We start from the raw sequence: 17,571 nt of genomic DNA on the forward strand, positions 1-17,571 counted from the left end.
GTGTATCGTCTTTATATTCTGTTCGTTCTAGTATTTATGTAAATCCTAAAGCGTAAGTAATGAAGAATTAAGATTGGACTAAACCATTTTTTACCTCGAACTTGCTCTGCTACGTGAGCAGATCATGGCCAGTTTGATTATGGCCTTGTCCCAATATCCTGGCTATTCAATATCCTTTGATTTCTGCCTTGAAGATATTCTGTGATGTCTCCACTGTTGTCTGGGGAAGAGAATTTCACAAACACCCAACCGTCTGACAGAAATATGTATTTTCCTAATTTCTGTTTTAAATATGGCACTCCTTATTTTTCAACTGTGCCCCTAGTTACAGTTTCTCCTTCAAGGAGAAATTTCCTTTCAGCACCCATTGCATCAAGATTTATCAGGATTTTATAGTTCCAAAAGATCAATCCGATTCTTCTAAACTTCATTAAATACAGGCCTGTGAAATCTTTTCTTATAGGCTAACCCCTCCACCCCAGGAATCGGTCAAATGAACATTATTTGAACTGCTTTTAATATCTGTCCTTGAACAAGGAATCAAAACCCCAGGTATTGCACTCTAGATGTGGTCTCACCGATGCCCAAGACAACTGTAGCAAAACAATGGTAGATTAGAGTCATAGAGTTTTACAGCACAGAAACAGCCCCCTTCGGCCTAACTCATCCATTCCAACCAGATATCCTAAAACGATCTAGTACCATTTGCCAGCATTTGGCTCATATCCCTCTAAACCCTTCCTATTCAAGTTAGTGAGACACTATTTTCCTAATTAGTCCTTACCTTTTCAAATGCCCGTAAATCCTGTCCGTCAGAATCCTCTCCAACAACTTACCCACCACTCGTGTCAGGTCCTGGCTTTTCATTACTACCTTTCTTAAATAATGGCACCATGTTAGCCAACCTCCAACCTTTTGGCACCTCACCCATGGCTATCAATGACACAAATATCTCAACAAGCACCCCAGCAATCTCTCCCTCGCTTACCACAAAGTTCTGGGATACACCTGTACAGGTGTGAATTTAAACCGTCCTGCACCACCTCTTCTGTAACATGGACACACTTTTACATCCTCAGTTCTCTAGCTTCCATATCTTTCTCCACAGTAAATACTAATGTGAAATACTCGTTTAGTATCTCATCCATCATCTGTGGTTCCACATAGATGCCTTATTGATCTTTAAGGGGCCCTATTCTCTTCCAAATTATTCTTTTTCCGTTAATGTATTTATTGAATCTCTTTGGATTCTCCTTAACCCTATTTGCCAAAACTATCTCATGTCCCCTTGATGCCTTCCTAACTTTCCTTGTAAGTGTACTCCGACAGGCTTTATATTGTTCTAGGAATTCATTTGATCCCAACTGTCTATACCTGACATATGCGCCCTTTTTCTTGACCAGAGCCTCAATTTCTCTAGTCATTTCGCACCTACCAGCATTGCCCTTCGTACTAATGCTGTTTCTGACCTCTCATTATCTCATTTTTGAAAGTCTCCCACTTTGCAACTGTCCCTTTATTTGTGAATAGCCTCTCCCAATCAACTTTTGAAAGTTCCTGCCAAATACCATCAAAATTAGCCCTACTTCAATTTAGAACTGTAATTTTAGATCAGGTTTATCCTTTTTTTGAAACTATTTTAAAACCAATAGAATTATGATCACTGGCCTCAAAATGCTTCCCACTGACACTCCTGTCACTTGTCCTGCCTTATTTCCCAAGAGAACATCAAGTTTTGCTCTTTCTCTAGTATATGCATCCACATATTGAATAAGAAAAGTTTCTTGTACACACAATAGATTCATCTCCATCCAAGCCCTTAACACTGTGGCAGTCCCACCTTATATTTGGAATGTTAAAATCCCCTACCATTGCAACCCTGTTGTTCTTACAGATATCTGAGATATCCTTCATTTCAAATTTGCTTTTCAATTTCTCGCTGTCTATTGGGAAGCCTTTAGTACAATCCAAATCATCCCTTTCTTCTTTCTCAGTTCCACACATATAACTCCACTGGATATTGTCCCAGGAATATCCTTTTTAAATATAACTGTAATGTTATCCTTAACCAAAAATGCCACTCCCCCTCCTCTCTTGCCTTCCTTTTCTATCCTTCCTATAACATCTGTACCCTGGAACATGTAAGCTGTCAGTCCTGCCCCTCCCTGAGTTACTGCAAAACCTGCAATATTCCCTCTCCAAATACCACCACCACCATGGGTTTAAAGCCTCCTGAGTGGCAGTGGCAAATCTCTGGTGCAATCCATCCTGATACAGATCACTTCTATCCCAGAAGAGTGAATAAATCTCAATGAATCTAAAATGTGAATCCCTGCCGCTGCACTATGCATTCATTTTCCCTATTCTCCTATTCCCACTCTTATTAGCGCATGGCACCGGGACTAATCCAGACATTACTTTTAACCTTCTGCCTAATTTTCTACATTCTCTCTGCAGAACCTCATCTCTTTCTATATTGTTGGTGCTAACATAGACAATGACCTTCTGCTTGTCACTCTCATCTCTGTATATTGTAAATATCTTAATTATCCTTGGGGACCTTTTTGTTTTCCAATGAAACTGAGCATTTAGTTTACCAATTAAAAATTTCTCCAGTAGTCAACAACAGTTTTAATTCCAGTTTGCTCATCCCGAATGGGGGTCTTTGTATCATTGTATGCTCTCCATGTTTAGGAGGAAAGGAATTTAGCATGCAACAGTGAAGTTAGAAATTAATCTGGTAACCAAAGCTATTTTAATAAAATCTTATGGAAGATCATTTTGTTTAAGGTCAGTCTCTGCTTGTGTACCCATTCCCTTACATAGAATGATAGAATCCCTACAGTGTGGAAACAGGCCATTTTTCCCAACAAGTCCACACCGACCTTCCGAAGAGTACCCCACCCAGACCCATTCCCCTACCATATTACTCTACATTTCCCCTGACTAATGCACCTACCCTACACATCTCTGAACACTATGGGCAATTTAGCATTTCCAATTCACCTAATCTACACATCTTTGAACTGTGGGAGGAAACCGGAGCTCCCGGAGGAAACCCCGCAGGTGCCGGAAGAATGTGCAAACTCCACACAGTCGCCAGAGGCTGTAATCGAACCCGGATCCCTGGTGCTGTAATGCAGCAGTGCTCACCACAGAGCCACTGTGCTGCCCTGAATACAATTTCTAAATACAATTACAGGTTTTCTGGAGTGATAAATGTCTATTGTGCTTGAAAATAACTTGAAACATAAAAACCATTGAAATGGAGAAGTGCATGACTCTGCAAGGAAATCCCAAATTCCAAGATATTTTTCTCCTTCAGGGTATTTTATCACAGAGATAAACAATTGAGACTGAATTTATTCCTAGTCATTTGTCTCATGACTCATTCTGAGTCCTTGTCCTCATGGGATGACATGCTGGGAGGAACCATGCTCAGCAATGCAACAGGTTCCAAACCTGGAACAGTTTTATCTCCCTTCCCCAAGATGTTTTTACAAAGAAAGTGTGATGGAGGTTTTCTGCCAATTGATTAAATCATGTGGTGAAAGAGCAGGTTTTAAACATTCTTCCTGTTTTGGATTGTTTTGATTGGATCGATAGTAGCTTATAAAATGTTCCTTGTGACCTTCAAGACTTGAGTTGAGTCATTGCATGCAACAATGTCATCGATCTTCCTTGAAAAGTGCATTTATGTTTATTTTGTATTTTTCCTGTTACAGAAAGTGGTACTTCTCTACTGTGGACTAGTCCATCTGCAGCCAAATCAAGTAAACCTAAAAACAAGAAAAAGTTCCCATCTCTCCGTGCAAAATTCGAAGTGAGTTATTTCCAACCTTAGTAACTTTTTCTCTTCCACTTTGGTCACTTATTTTGTATAGTTTTTTTGGCCCTTTTTCATCTTTTGGAAGAAAGGCAATTCAGTGGTTAATCGGGGCAGCAAAATATGTCAGTTAGTCCTAACAAAAAACAGTAATGAGCACAGGGTTTATCTGTTGAGTATTGAGATGAACTGTTGGCTATAATGTTTTGTTGTGCCATTTTTATTCCTGTCAGTCATAATTTATCATATGCACCGGCAGTTTCACCATTTTTGAAAAATCTTTTCGATGTGACATTTTCCAAAATTTTTGTTAGTAGCAATTAGGTCATATTTTAAAACTATCATAAACTTCTAATGCACATTTTACGTTGATTAGATTAGATTAAATTACTTAGTGTGGAAACAGGCCCTTTGACCCAACAAGTCCACACCGACCCACCGAAGCGCAACCCACCCATTCCCCTACATTTACCCCTTTACCTAACACTACGGGCAATTTAGCATAGCCAATTCACCTGACCTGCACATATTTGGACTGTGGGAGGAAACCGGAGTAACCCACCCAGACCCATTTCCCTCTGACTAATGCACCCAACGCTATGGGCAAATTAGCATGGCCAGTTCACCTGGAGTGTGGGAGGAAACCGGAGCATATGGAGGAAACCCATGCAGACACAGGGAGAATGTGCAAACTCCACACAGTTGCCTGAGTCGGGAATTGAACCTGGGCCTCTGGCGCTGTGAGGCAGCAGTGCTAGCCACCGTGCCGCCCACTTTTTAAAGTTAAATAGTCACTTCCTGCCTCTCTGGAACAGGCTTGAGAGGCTAAATGACCTCCTCCTGTCCCTCTGTAATAGACTGGAGAGATTAGATTAAATTGCATTTGCTCTGTTGTGGTTCTGCTCGCCGAGCTGGAAGTTTTTGCTGCAAACGTTTCGTTCCCTGGCTAGGGAACATCATCAGTGCGGTGGGAGCCTCGTGTGAAGCGCTGCTTTGATGTTTCTTCCGGTATTTATAGTGGTTTGTTCTTGCCGCTTCCGGGTGTCAGTTTCAGCTGCAGTGATTTGTATCTGGGGTCCAGGTCGATGTGTCTGTTGATGGATGTTCTTGCCGTTTCCGGGTGTCAGTTTCAGCTGCAGTGATTTGTATCTGGGGTCCAGGTCGATGTGTCTGTTGATGGATGTTCTTGCCGTTTCCGGGTGTCAGTTTCAGCTGTAGTGGTTTGTATATGGTGTCCAGGTCAATGTGTCTATTGATGGAGTTTGGGGATGAATGCCATGCTTCTAGGAATTCTCTGGCTGTTCTCTGTCTGGCCTGTCCTATGATAGTGGTGTTTTCCCAGTCAAATTCATGTTGCTGGTTGTCTGAGTGTATGGCTACTAGAGATAGCTGGTCGTGTCGTTTTGTGGCTAGCTGATGTTCGTGGATGCGGATTGTTAGCTGTCTTCCTGTTTGTCCTATACAGTGTTTTGTGCAGTCCTTGCATGGTATTTTGTAAACTACGTTAGTTTGGCTCATGCTGGGTATTGGGTCCTTTGTTCTAGTGAGTTGTTGTCTGAGCGTGGATGTTCAATAGACACATTGACCTGGACCCCAGATACAAATCACTGCAGCTGAAACTGACACACGGAAGCGGCAAGAACAAACCACTATAAATACCGGAAGAAACATCAAAGCAGCGCTTCACACGAGGCTCCCACCGCACTGATGATGTTCCCTAGCCAGGGAACGAAACGTTTGCAGCAAAAACTTCCAGCTCGGCGAGCAGAACCACAACAACGGATACCCGAGCTACAAATCTTCAATCAGATTTATGCATTTGCTCTTCTCCAGTTGAGGTAACGTTATAAAGTAGTTTTCAAATTCAGACACATAACCGATTCACTTCCTTAGTTATATATTGAAATTGACCATGTACTATTTGAAGAGAGATTCTTTTAATACCATCCATTATTAATGTAATGGTAGATGGTCCAGGCTCCATTTCTTGTTATTGTATCCATCTGAGTAACAAAATAAGCAGTTTTAAAAACATATTAAAGTTTCTTAAAAGTGAAGCCAATGATAAAATGATCTCTGCTATTGCTATGCTGCAAAGAATCAATCTTCCAACTTTTTTATGTGTAAAAATTCTTTTTGATTGAGATTTTTGTATGCTTTATAAATGCTTTTAAGTGACATTGTGCAATTTAATGTGGTGGATTTTTCTCCAGCATCGTTTTCAAGCACAAAATCCTTTATCAGGAGCACAGCACTTCGTGGCAAAGGACCCTCAAGAAGATGATGATGTAAAGTTTTGCACTCATACAATGGTTCTTCCCACAAGAGGCCAGCTAGAAGGTCGAATGATAGTAACAGCTTATGAATGTGGACTGGACAATGTATCTGAAGATGCAGTGACAGCAGTGGTGCATGCCGTGGAGGTGCTGTAATGAAATTGACTTGTGTTTTATTTTCTTCTTCTGCTCTAATAATTCTGTGATGTGTATCTCCTTGTACCCCTATCATCTCTAGTCAACAGAGTAGACATTTAATTTCAAGACACATTTTTTAATCACTAAAATTGCCTACATCGCTTTCCATAATGATGCCAGTTGTTCCCATTTCAGCACATCTACTGTTGAAATCCTCATTCAAGTTGCCTTCAGATTTGGCTGTTCAAACGTATCTCTGGTCTTCCTTTTTTCTTGACTGTTTATTTTCTCATACAATGTTTTTCTCATACCAGTTTGTTGACCATCCTGTTCTTCACTGAAATCGTAGGTTGGGATAATTTGCAACTATTTGAGTGGGTGGATAGGCTCTCAATTTTATGTCTCAGCCAAACCGTTACGCCTCTGACAGTGCAGCTGTTTCTCAGTACTGCACTAATGTGCTCGTCTACATTTTAAACTTCAACTCTGGGGTTTGAACCCATGATCTTGTGACTCAGCCAAGTACATTAACCATTGATTCACATGCACTGCACTTTTATTAGACACTAGCTGAGGGTTCAATAGAATGCACAGCACTTAATTATAGAATTAATATTATGATTATAGAAGGAGGCCATTTAGACAATCATGCCAGCTTTGGCTGTATTACCTCGTGCCAAACTCCTGTCTTTTCCCAATATCCCTGCCCATCACTCCTGTCCAAAAAAATCCAAGACAAAACTTGAATGCCTTAGTTGAACCCACCTCCACCACATTTCTGTGCAGTGCATTCCATACCCTAACAACTCACTGGGTGAAAAGGTTTTGTTCTCGCATCACCCTTGCTTCATTTGTACATCATTTTAATCTGTGCCATTGAATTCTTGTTTTCTTTTCAAATGGAAACAACTTCACCCTTCTACTCTGTTCAGTGTGTTTATGATTTTGGAAATGCTCAATCAGATCTCCTCTCAGCCATCTTCTGTCCAGGTGGAACAGTCTCATTTTCTTCAGTATGTATCTTCAGCTTCACATAGCTGAAGTTTCTCATACCTGGCACCATTCTAGTAAATTGCTTCTGCCATCTCTAAAATGCATTTGCATCTCTCTTATCATGCAGAGCTCACACTTTACACAATACTCCAGCTGATGTCTAACACGTATCTTACACAAATTCAGCATCGTCTCCTTGCTTTTATACTGTATGCCCCTAGTAATAAAGCCAAGAAAACTATCTATATTTACTGCTGTCTCTACTGACCTGCCACCTTCAGTGATCTGCACATATGCAGTCAGGTCCCCTTGTTCCAACACCTCTTTTGAATTGTGTTTTCTATATTTTATGACCTTTTAGTGTTCTTTCAATCAAAGTGTATCACCTCATACATGTCTGCATTGCACCTTATCTGCAACCTATCTGCTCACTTCTCCAGCTTGTCAATCTGTTTTGGGAGTTCCACAGTGTCTTCATCCCAGTTTACAATTCTTCCGCCTTTAGTGTTATTTGCAAACTTGAAAATTGTCCCCTGTATATCAAGAAAAGCAAGGGTCCCAATTTCAACCCCTCCGGGAATTCTACTGGAAACCTTCCTTCAGCCTGAAAAATATCCATTGACCATTGCTGTTTTCTATTAATCATCTAATTGTGTATTCACATCGCCACTGTTCTTTTTATACCATAACCTATCATTTTCCTCACCGGCCTGTGGTGAGGCACTTTATCAAATGCCTGTAATCCCATGTATGCCACATCAAAAGCAATACCGCTTTTCATTACCTCTTCAGAAAGCTTGAGCAAGTTGGCTAAACACAATTTTTTCTTTCGAAATGTAAATATTCACAAGCAATTGTTCATTATTGATGCATTCCTCACCGAGTCAAAAGGGCTTTGGGTTTGGGCCATACTCAAATAATCCAACTTTATTTTGGAAAAACTCTTGGCAGATTTTGCTTTGTTTCTTATCTTCTAACAACAGGGTCAGGTGTGCCCAACAATTGGAGTGATGATCAAGCACAAATATGTTGTATGATTTGTTCAAATATATATTTAATTGGCAATTGCTTCGAAGTACAATAATTATTTCAATTCACTGTTTTATAGATGCTTTTATTACTGTGATTCTCTCAGGTCAATAATTCTGTGGAACTGTTGAAGGGTTAGGCTAGAAAGCCCCCATGTGCTGCAAAGGGAACAATATTAAAGTTAGCTACTGTAAAAATTTGTCATTTATTTTTAAAAAAATTATTCTGCATACTACATTTCTTGAGCAGTTTAAATATAATCCAGAATCTTGATAAACACAAGAATCATCCAGACTAAAATCCATAGTTGATTCTCTTATCTAAATATATAAATATTTTTTGTGCGTAATTCAGAAACATCTGTGACTCAATGGATTTCCCATGGGAGTTCGATAAAAGCAATGATAATTTTAAAGAAGAAATAAAAAACCAAAAATACATTTTGTTCATGAAGGCAGTAGATAAGTTAAATATATCTCTATCTTGAAGCGATACATCCACCATGACTTTGTGGTTCTTCCAATAGAATCACCTGAAGGATATTCTGACGGCTGTGATATCCAGGAGGAGATCTTATCGTTTACGTGACGGCCATTTTAAGTATGCTTTTGGAAGTAGTGTTAATCCTCAGCCATATTTAAAGAACAGCATCATTGCCTACAACAACATTATTGATTGGTAAGTGCAATGTCTGACACTTTCAGTCTTCACAGAAAATTTAAGGAGTAGGACTGAGAAACAGGATTTGAACTTTTAAGTTTCGAACAGAGAACCTGGAAGTAACTTTCAGTGTTACAACAGGAAGATTTTATGAGCATTAATCTCTGAAATTAATCTTTTATCTTTTCATGTCATTAGTGAAAATATACACTTTTTTCATTCCTCATCTTAGCAAAACAAGAGTTAAAATAATCAACTGATGTTCCAGAACCAAGCTTCCATTATTGTGGATTATGCAAGAAGACTTCCTTTCTATAGCTTCTTTCATAACTTTTGGATGCTCCAAAGAGCTTTACAGCCAGTTCACCAAAGATCCTTAGATAAACATCTTTCAAACATATGACTACTTCCATCTAGAAGGACAAGGGTAGCAGACACATATGAACAACACCACCTACAAGTTCCCCTCCCAGCTAATGACCATTCTGACTTAAAATCTTTTGTCACTTTTTTGCTGGCCTTGGGTCAACATCTGGAATTTTCACCCAAAAGGTATTGTATTTCACTGCACAGCAGATGGACTGCCGTTCAAGAAGGCAGTTATCCACCACTTTCTCAAGGGCAACTAGGCACCAGCAATAAATGCGGGCCAGCCTGCACTGTCCACAAGTGAATTTAAAAAAAGGTTGTTTGAAATGTACGCATTGTTATGGGGAAGGCAATGGCCTAGGTGGAATTTGCGCTGAATGGTTAATCCAGAGACCCAGGTAATGTCCTGGGGAGCTGAATTTGAATCCCACCATGGCAGATGGTGGAATTTGAATTCAGTAAAAATCTGGAATTAAGAATCTACTGAGGGCAATGAATCCATTGCTGATTGTTGGAAAAACCCATCTGGTTCACTACTGTCATTTGGGGGATGAAACTGTCATCCTTACCTGCTCTGGCCTAAGTGTGACTCCAGATTCATAGCAGTGTGGTTGATTCTTAACAATTAGGGATGGACAATAAATGCTGGCATAGCTAGTGATCCCCTCATTCAGTGAATGAATTAAAAAAAAAGTAATGAAGGAAATTCCACAACTAAGTTATGTACAGCAAACTTCCACAAGTGAAATTGAGATAAATGGCTAAATTATCTGCTTAATGACATTAAGGGATGATTGTTGGCTCAAATAGTAGGACATTTACTCTATTTTCCTTTGAAACTTGTCATTGGATCTTTTACACCGAGGCCTTGTTTACCTTCTCATTCGAAAGGAAATAAAATTATTAGAATAGGCTGAGTTATGTATTTTAGTTTAAAGTTAAAAAGAGAGAAAGGTTTGCTCGAAACAAGTGGTAAAACTTGGGCAGAAAACAGAAAGTCTCCGTTTTAAGTTACCGCCTCTGGTATCATTACATTTACTTGTGTGGATACAAGGAGAACTTGGTGTTTGGACTTCTGCTTTATCATTGTTTTAGACTGGGGCCTATGTACCGTGTTACATGACCTGATTGGTTCCATTTTGTAGTGATTGCAAAGAACTTGGTGATTTTATTTTCTCTCTGTGAAGCATGTCTGTCTTTCCCTGTGGTACTTAGTACGCAGCCCTTACTTTACCTTCACTGTTGTCAACTTTTCCCAAATCTCCCTTCCCTCCGGCTGACCTATTCCTTTCCAACTCTGGCTTGCAACCCTGTCATTTGAAGGGGCAGTGGTGCACACTTAGGTTCTGAATAACGATGTATTCCACTGTATTTGATACACTTTAGTTGCAAAGGCAGTCTGGCCTTAGAGCCAAAGTAGGTCAGTAATGGGAAGTGGGCTAGGTCAGGTCTTGCAAAAGAGCTTGGGCTTGGTAGTTTTCTGCAAAGCTACCCACAGACACTTTCCCACTTTGAAAGCTGGATTTACCCCTTGTTTGTTGACTCATTTAGCTGTCTGACGGTTGGAGCAGAGCAATAATAATTGTTGCGTTCTCATTTTGCAGTTCATTTAATTGTTTAGCAATTTAGTTTTGACCAGCTGGCTTACTTTAATGCTCTCCTGGTGAGATAACTCAGTTAATCCATTTTCCATCCTAACCCCTGCTATTTCCATCTTGCCTCTCATTAAATTCTGCTCATTCATTAAGTTGTTAAGCTGAATTGGTGCCCAGTCTTCCAATGTTCTGATTCGTCCATAATTTCTCAAACGTCACACAGCACTACAATGCCCAGTTGTTCTTTGAGCCATTGAGAAACGGAGCTGTAGAATCCTGACAGTGTGGAAGCAGGCTTTTTAGCCCATCGAGTTCTGCACCAACCCTCTGAAGAACTTCCTACCCAGATCCACCCCAGTCCTGTAATCCAACATTTCCTGTGGCTCAACATCATAGCCCCCCCCCACACACATCCCTGAACACTGAGTGGTTTAGTATGGCCAATCCACCTAAGCTGTACATCTTTGGACTGCGGGAGGAAACTGGAGCATTTGGGGAAAACCATGCAGCCATGAGATGAATGTGCAAACTCCACAAAGATAGTTGTCTGAGGTTGGAGTCTGGGTCCCTTGTGATATGAGGCAGCAGTGCCACCCTGTCTATTCAACTTTCAGGAATTTGTTGCTCCCCCACTTATCTATGCTGATTGAATTTTCAGTTTTCTAAGCTCATTGCTTCCACGTTTTGTTTGACCCTGCTTTAAATCCATCTCTTTAACCAGGTTGCTGATTATTCTTGCTTGGAGTGGCGCCATTATTTTCTTTACACCTTAAAATACTTGGAAATATGTTTCTACATATGGATGCCACAACTGACCAGGAATATTACTGAATTTGACCATACGAAGGCGCTAACAAGCCATCCAACATTGCTTTGAGTTGAATATTTCTGTGTTTTGTCCCTGCATTTTACCCAGTGTTAGGGTGAGAGATATTGGCCAGCCTCCATGCTTTAACCTCACACAATGTCAACAGATTTGGATGATTCTTTCTTGAAATATTTACTTGGATTTTCTGCGTAAAAAAATTGTTTTCACATTCCAAGTCAAGTAACATCATTTTATTTCTTAACGTCATATTTTTTTCAAACTAAACTTGTATCCTGTGTATTAATGGAAATATTTTTAAGCCAATACATATGGTTTTAATTTTTATATATTCCTCTAACATAGTCCTCCTACTGGAATGACCACAATGGCCGGAGCAAATCCAGGATCCCACATATCATCAGATGATGTAGAGCAACAGGCAGCCCTTCTCCTCGCCTGTTCTGGTGAAGATATGCTCGCTTCCTTACCACCTGTCAACATGTATGATCTTTTTGGAGCCCTCCAGGTAAATTAAACCTAATAAATCTCTAGTCTTATGTGGGGTCCATATATTGATAAATAGCCAGTCATCAACGGTCTCATGTAGCCTAGTATTTTTGATATTTGTCTGCAAACTGAATTCTTAAACTTCTACAGTTGAACCTGAGCTAATTCAGCCTCCAGCACCTAGATATTCAGTCACAGTTAAAAGGTATTGCAATTTCTGGAAGTTTTGCCCATAACCTGTGTCCTAGGTTTCCACAACATATTTGTTCCATGAATCAGTTGAGGTTTTGCCACTGCGTGTCACATCTACCTAATATTGCAGGCACATACCCTGTTGATTATTTGTAAAAATACCATAACTGATTGAAGCATAGTCTGTGTTAGTATTTAAGTGTATGGAAATGTTCTGTGCAAAGAAAGAATCACCTTTCCAGTCTAGAGTCAAACGGACAATCTGGTAGCTAACTACCCATCTCCCTGTTCTGAAGAAATCATACTTGATTCAAAATGTAACTCTTTTACTCTCACCATAAATGCTGCTAGATTATTTCAAACACTATTTTTCATTTCAGATTTCCAGTGTCTGAGTATTTTGCTTTTACTTATGTCGGTGTGTAACTGAAAGTTGAGAGCTAGAACATTTGAAATAGAGGTTTATAATCTTTATTTCAGTTTAAAATCTCTTTTTAGTCTTGTGATGGGTTAGCTAAATACAAAACAGTCAGGTGGGAACTACATGGTGGCTCAGTGGTTAGCGCTGCTCCCTCACGGCGCTAGGAACCAGGGTTCGATTCAGCCTCGGGCGACTGTCTGTGTGGAGTTTTCCACATTCTCACCGTGTCTGCCTGGGTTTCCTCCGGGTGCTCCAGTTTCCTCCCACTGTCCAAAAGATGTACAGATTAGGTGAATTGTCTGTGCTAAATTGCCCATAGTGTTCAGGGATATGTCAGGTAGGTGTATTAGTCAGGTGTAAAGTAGGATAGAGTAATAGGGTAGGGCTTGCTCTTTGGAGGGTCAGTGTTGACCGAAGGGTCTGTTTCCACATTGTAGGGATTCCATTCAATTCATGGAGCACATTTTAAGCTTCATGGTGAACCTGCCCTTTTGAGCAAATCCATTGCACTGCCTTTCATACAGTTTATGTCTGCAGGTGGCTCTGTGATAGAGGTTTTCAGTGTCTAGACATACCATCGTCACGTTGGCATCCCAAAAAGCATGAATGATATGGACAGAAAATTTCACAAGTATCACTTCTTGTTATGCAATGTTAAATGGAATCAAAATAATGGCATTTAATTTTGCATGTATAAGCATAAACCACAAAAACGTTCTCCCGTCTGTAAATCTATGGTCTTCAGTTTTTAGTGATTGAATTGCCATTTGGCTGTATTGCAGTCTGGAATCTCAGCCCATTTCCTCCACGTACTATTACAGCTGTTTGTCTGCATTAGATAACTATTTGTTTCATTTGTCTCCCAGCTCACTTAGCCAAATATCAGACTCCTCTCACTGTGAATGTCTGTTTTGTGGTTTTGTTGTGGTGAGGCTACCAATGAAATCCATCTGCTCATTTTCCTGCAACTAGTCATTATGCCAAGTCAGATCAGCAGTGCTCCTGCTAATCATTTGATGTGTAAACCCGTTTTGTTGATTTGTCTTTTGAATTCCCACAAGGAATATCCTGATTGTGAGTCTGCACTGAACGGTATTGTTACATTAGAGAAAAATAGCAGAACCAAATCAGCCTTTTCACCTCTATTTTCACAAACAGTAAAACGAAGCTGTCAAGGACCCCTAAATAGTCACTCAAATGGTTCCTAACCAGATATTTGAATAACTGATCCCAGACTTTGCAAATAATTAATTTTCAGATACTACTTTTATACTTTAAACAAAGGACTTAACTATTTATAAGATGCAGGATAACTTTAGCAGAGAGAAATATAAATCACACAATAAACTGATTAATGCCTGTACTTTAAACCGCAAACAGTTTTTCTCAGCTCCCATTCACACAAAAGACAGACAAATACAGTTAAGGGATAAATAAATAGAACAGAATAGAAATTTATTGTCACGTGTACTTGAACATAAAGAATACACTGAAAAGTTTTATAAGTCACTTCACTGCAGCGTCTCCATCAATTTTTAAAGAAGTTAAACTAAGACAAAGTTCATCACAGTTCAGTCAACGGCTCCTGGGCTTGGGAAAAGCTGTTTAATGAGCAATGATATATCATGAAGGTGCACCTGGGACAAGACTGTCATTCCGGGACCAGACCACCACGCCAGGCCGTTGGGTACTAGGCTGGCAGCCTCTGCCGAAACAGCCTACCACACTGGGCTGGGACCGCCATTACTGAATGAGACCTACTGCTAGACCGCTGGAACACCTGGACATCAAAGACAAAGAAGACTTGCACATGGGGAAGTGACCTCCACCATACCAAATCAAACCCTCCACACTGGGACACTGCCATCCTTCAGGTGCCCGGGCCCAAACTTGGACTGGATCCTTGGTCTAGCCTGAGAGTCTGGGCCGGGGGGTGAGGACTAGGGTCGGGGGGGTGGTGGGGAGGATGGTCGGTCAGCCTGGGACCTGCTGCTTGCTCACCGGGCGACCCCATGCTGGAGTGGACTGAGTCCATCTTGCTGCTGCCCTCACCGACCACTCTCCAGACCCAAAAAAACAGATAATAGAGGAAGAGCCGAAGAGAAAAAGGCCAGAGAAAGAAGGCCGATGGGAGCAGCTGACCGATCTACTGGGCTCAGCCGTACCTACTAGGCCAACAAAACTGGCCAGATTATTTATATGGCTTTCACAGACAAAACTCTGGACTCCTTGGCCGGTTCTGAAGTTTTGATCAGTTTCACCTTTTCAGTTCAGCCAGGCAAAGGCAGGAAGACATCTCACTGAACTTTCCATCTTTGGGCTTCTGAAAGCTAGTAACGCAGATTAGACAGGGAACTTCCAAATCTTCACACTGTCTGAGCAATAACCAAGAATTATCTCTCATTAACCATAGTTCAAATAAAAAACGTTAATTCCGGTTTCACCCTAATGGACTGATAGACTCTTCCCAAGGCCTCAGTTACCATTCTGCCATTTGCATGAACAAAGTGTCTTTTCCAAAATTTCCAGAAACAATTCCCAGGTGCTGACCTTGTTAATAGACAGCTTTTGCTATCTGTTTAAGTCCAATGTTTTTCCCGGGGTCACTGTGTCTGTTGGAACCCTTGTAGTCAGGAATCAGCGTACAATTAACCTCCAGGCCTGACCACTCAAGCAAGCAAAAAGCTTATTTTGACAGTTCTTTTCCTTTTACCACAAGCTATCCAAAGTCCACAAGTCATTTCCACCTCATGATTCAAAATTTATTTTAAAAAAATGAAAACTCAGCCAAGGGTCCAACACTAATACATGCGTGCTATTCCTGATGTGGATCAGAAAAGTGCCTTAATCAGACTCTCTCTCAAAATTACAGAAGGTATACTGTTCTGGATGTAGTCATGCACTGCTTTCTGCCATGCAGTGTTAACAATCAGTCCAGTAGTGCAGTCCAAATTCATTCCTTCCCTTCCCTTGGCTCTGGATGCCTAGTGGCAATGTATTACTTCTCTCTTTTTCCCACCATCCAATCAGACAATGAGTGTAAACCTGTTTCTTATTCGACTGTAGTGTCTAGAGAAGTACTTGGTAGTTTACCTGCACAGTACAAATGATCTCTTTCAGAAAGTTGTCTAGACTGCTTATCTGGCATGATTTTTCTCTTGAATTCTGCCTCCCACTTCCACTCATACTCTTTAGTCCTGTTGTTTTTGACCACTTCCTGTGTCCTATTCCCACTTAAGCTTTTGGGGAGTGCAACATTGTATGGGGAGAGCAAACAGATTTAATTATTGTCATTACACTATTTGCTGCATACATTTTCCACAACATCTTTGGGTTTTGAGTTACGTGCACAATTTGGCATTGAATTAATTCATGCAATTGCAGAAGGTGTAAAGTTTAATTCCTTACTTGTGTCGTGTTAACATCCCTCAGCTGGGTTGTGTGTTGAGATATTGCCATTAATACAGGTGCCCCTGAGCTTGACATTTTACTGCTTCCAATCAGAATTACTTGCATTTGAGAGTGAAACACAAGTTTGAAACTGGACAGTAGATTAGGGTTAGCGAACATGTCATGTTATCAAGGTAGCTAGCTGACACTAACTTGTTAGGTTTATAGATGGAGAATTGCTCTTCAAGAGCAGCAGGTACTTGTGGATATACTTTGATGTGAGTGGAAAAGTTTAGAGTACTGTATTTGAGAAGAAAAATTTGATATAAAAACTAAAAAGAATGTAGGCAGAAGTAAAGTTATGCAGGGTGATATCTATAGAACAGATGAGAGAGGTTTTCAGGAGAGAAAGACAACATTAAAAAAAAATTTGGAGACTTAATATATAATATTATTGTTGTGTTCTACTAAAAAGTGCAAAGCAGGTACCTTTGCAAATATTGGAAGTTACGATGTAGATTTGTATTGGGCCACTATAATGTTGTAAAGCACAAGTGAAAAGAATGCACGTGGTTGTAAAGGAAAAAAAAACATGACTTGTTGCTTTGGATTTTACAATGCAGAAACAGGTTGGGTCCAATAGGATGGTTTTGTTGCTTATTCTCCACATAAACTTCCTTCAGTGCCCCTACTTGAACTCGTTCTATCAATGTTGATGGATAACCATGCCAACAACAGAGATATTGTAATCAAAAGACTACTAATAGATTAAATGAATGAAGGATAGAGAAATGGAGTTAGAAGTATAGATGGACACTTCTTGGTTTGACACTGGGCAATGTAAACAGTGTGCCCTCACAAAGCAAGTAAAACCTTTTTTAAAAAAACACTCTTATTAAAGGCATGGAAGAAATTTAGAATAAAGAAATTAAAATGTTTTATACTGAATGAATTATCATTAGCAAGACAGGTGGATGTAAATGATCATTCATGTTGACATTTGACTAGATTAAGGTTCAGACATTGAACACAACAAATCCTTACCCTCCTTTCCTAGTATTCCCAAATTATTCAGGATGTCTCATATGCTGAATTTTTTTGGTTAACATTTGTTCCATTTTAAAATATTAACAAATACAGCTTTCCTTTGATTTCCAGTAGTTAACTATTTTATAGTTACAGCTGTACATTTTGGGGTGATGTAAAACACATATACAGAGAAATTCAGAAATTGAAATCCACAATGAGCCACATTATGTGCTTGACTGAATACCTTAAGTTGGGAGTTTGTGTCAAATTTTGTTTTGCGTGATTGAATGAGCTTCATTAGTGATCTCAATGAAAAACCAATCATAATGTGATGGAAT

The 17,571-nt window shown here is 40.0% G+C and overlaps 1 protein-coding gene across 2 annotated transcripts in view; it reads left to right on the top strand.

Annotated features, from left to right (window-relative positions):
- Positions 1 to 17,571, top strand: part of tada1 (transcriptional adaptor 1) — a 67,696-nt gene that overhangs the window by 24,128 nt on the left and 25,997 nt on the right. For both annotated transcript variants that reach the window (XM_060829677.1, XM_060829678.1), the window contains 4 exons: positions 3,726 to 3,823; positions 6,040 to 6,249; positions 8,789 to 8,940; positions 12,058 to 12,220. In XM_060829677.1, coding sequence (XP_060685660.1) covers positions 3,726 to 3,823; positions 6,040 to 6,249; positions 8,789 to 8,940; positions 12,058 to 12,220 — 623 coding nt within the window. The remainder of the gene's footprint in view (positions 1 to 3,725; positions 3,824 to 6,039; positions 6,250 to 8,788; positions 8,941 to 12,057; positions 12,221 to 17,571) is intronic.

The sequence above is a fragment of the Hemiscyllium ocellatum genome, chromosome 9, assembly GCF_020745735.1.
Source record: "Hemiscyllium ocellatum isolate sHemOce1 chromosome 9, sHemOce1.pat.X.cur, whole genome shotgun sequence".
NCBI lineage: Eukaryota > Metazoa > Chordata > Chondrichthyes > Orectolobiformes > Hemiscylliidae > Hemiscyllium > Hemiscyllium ocellatum.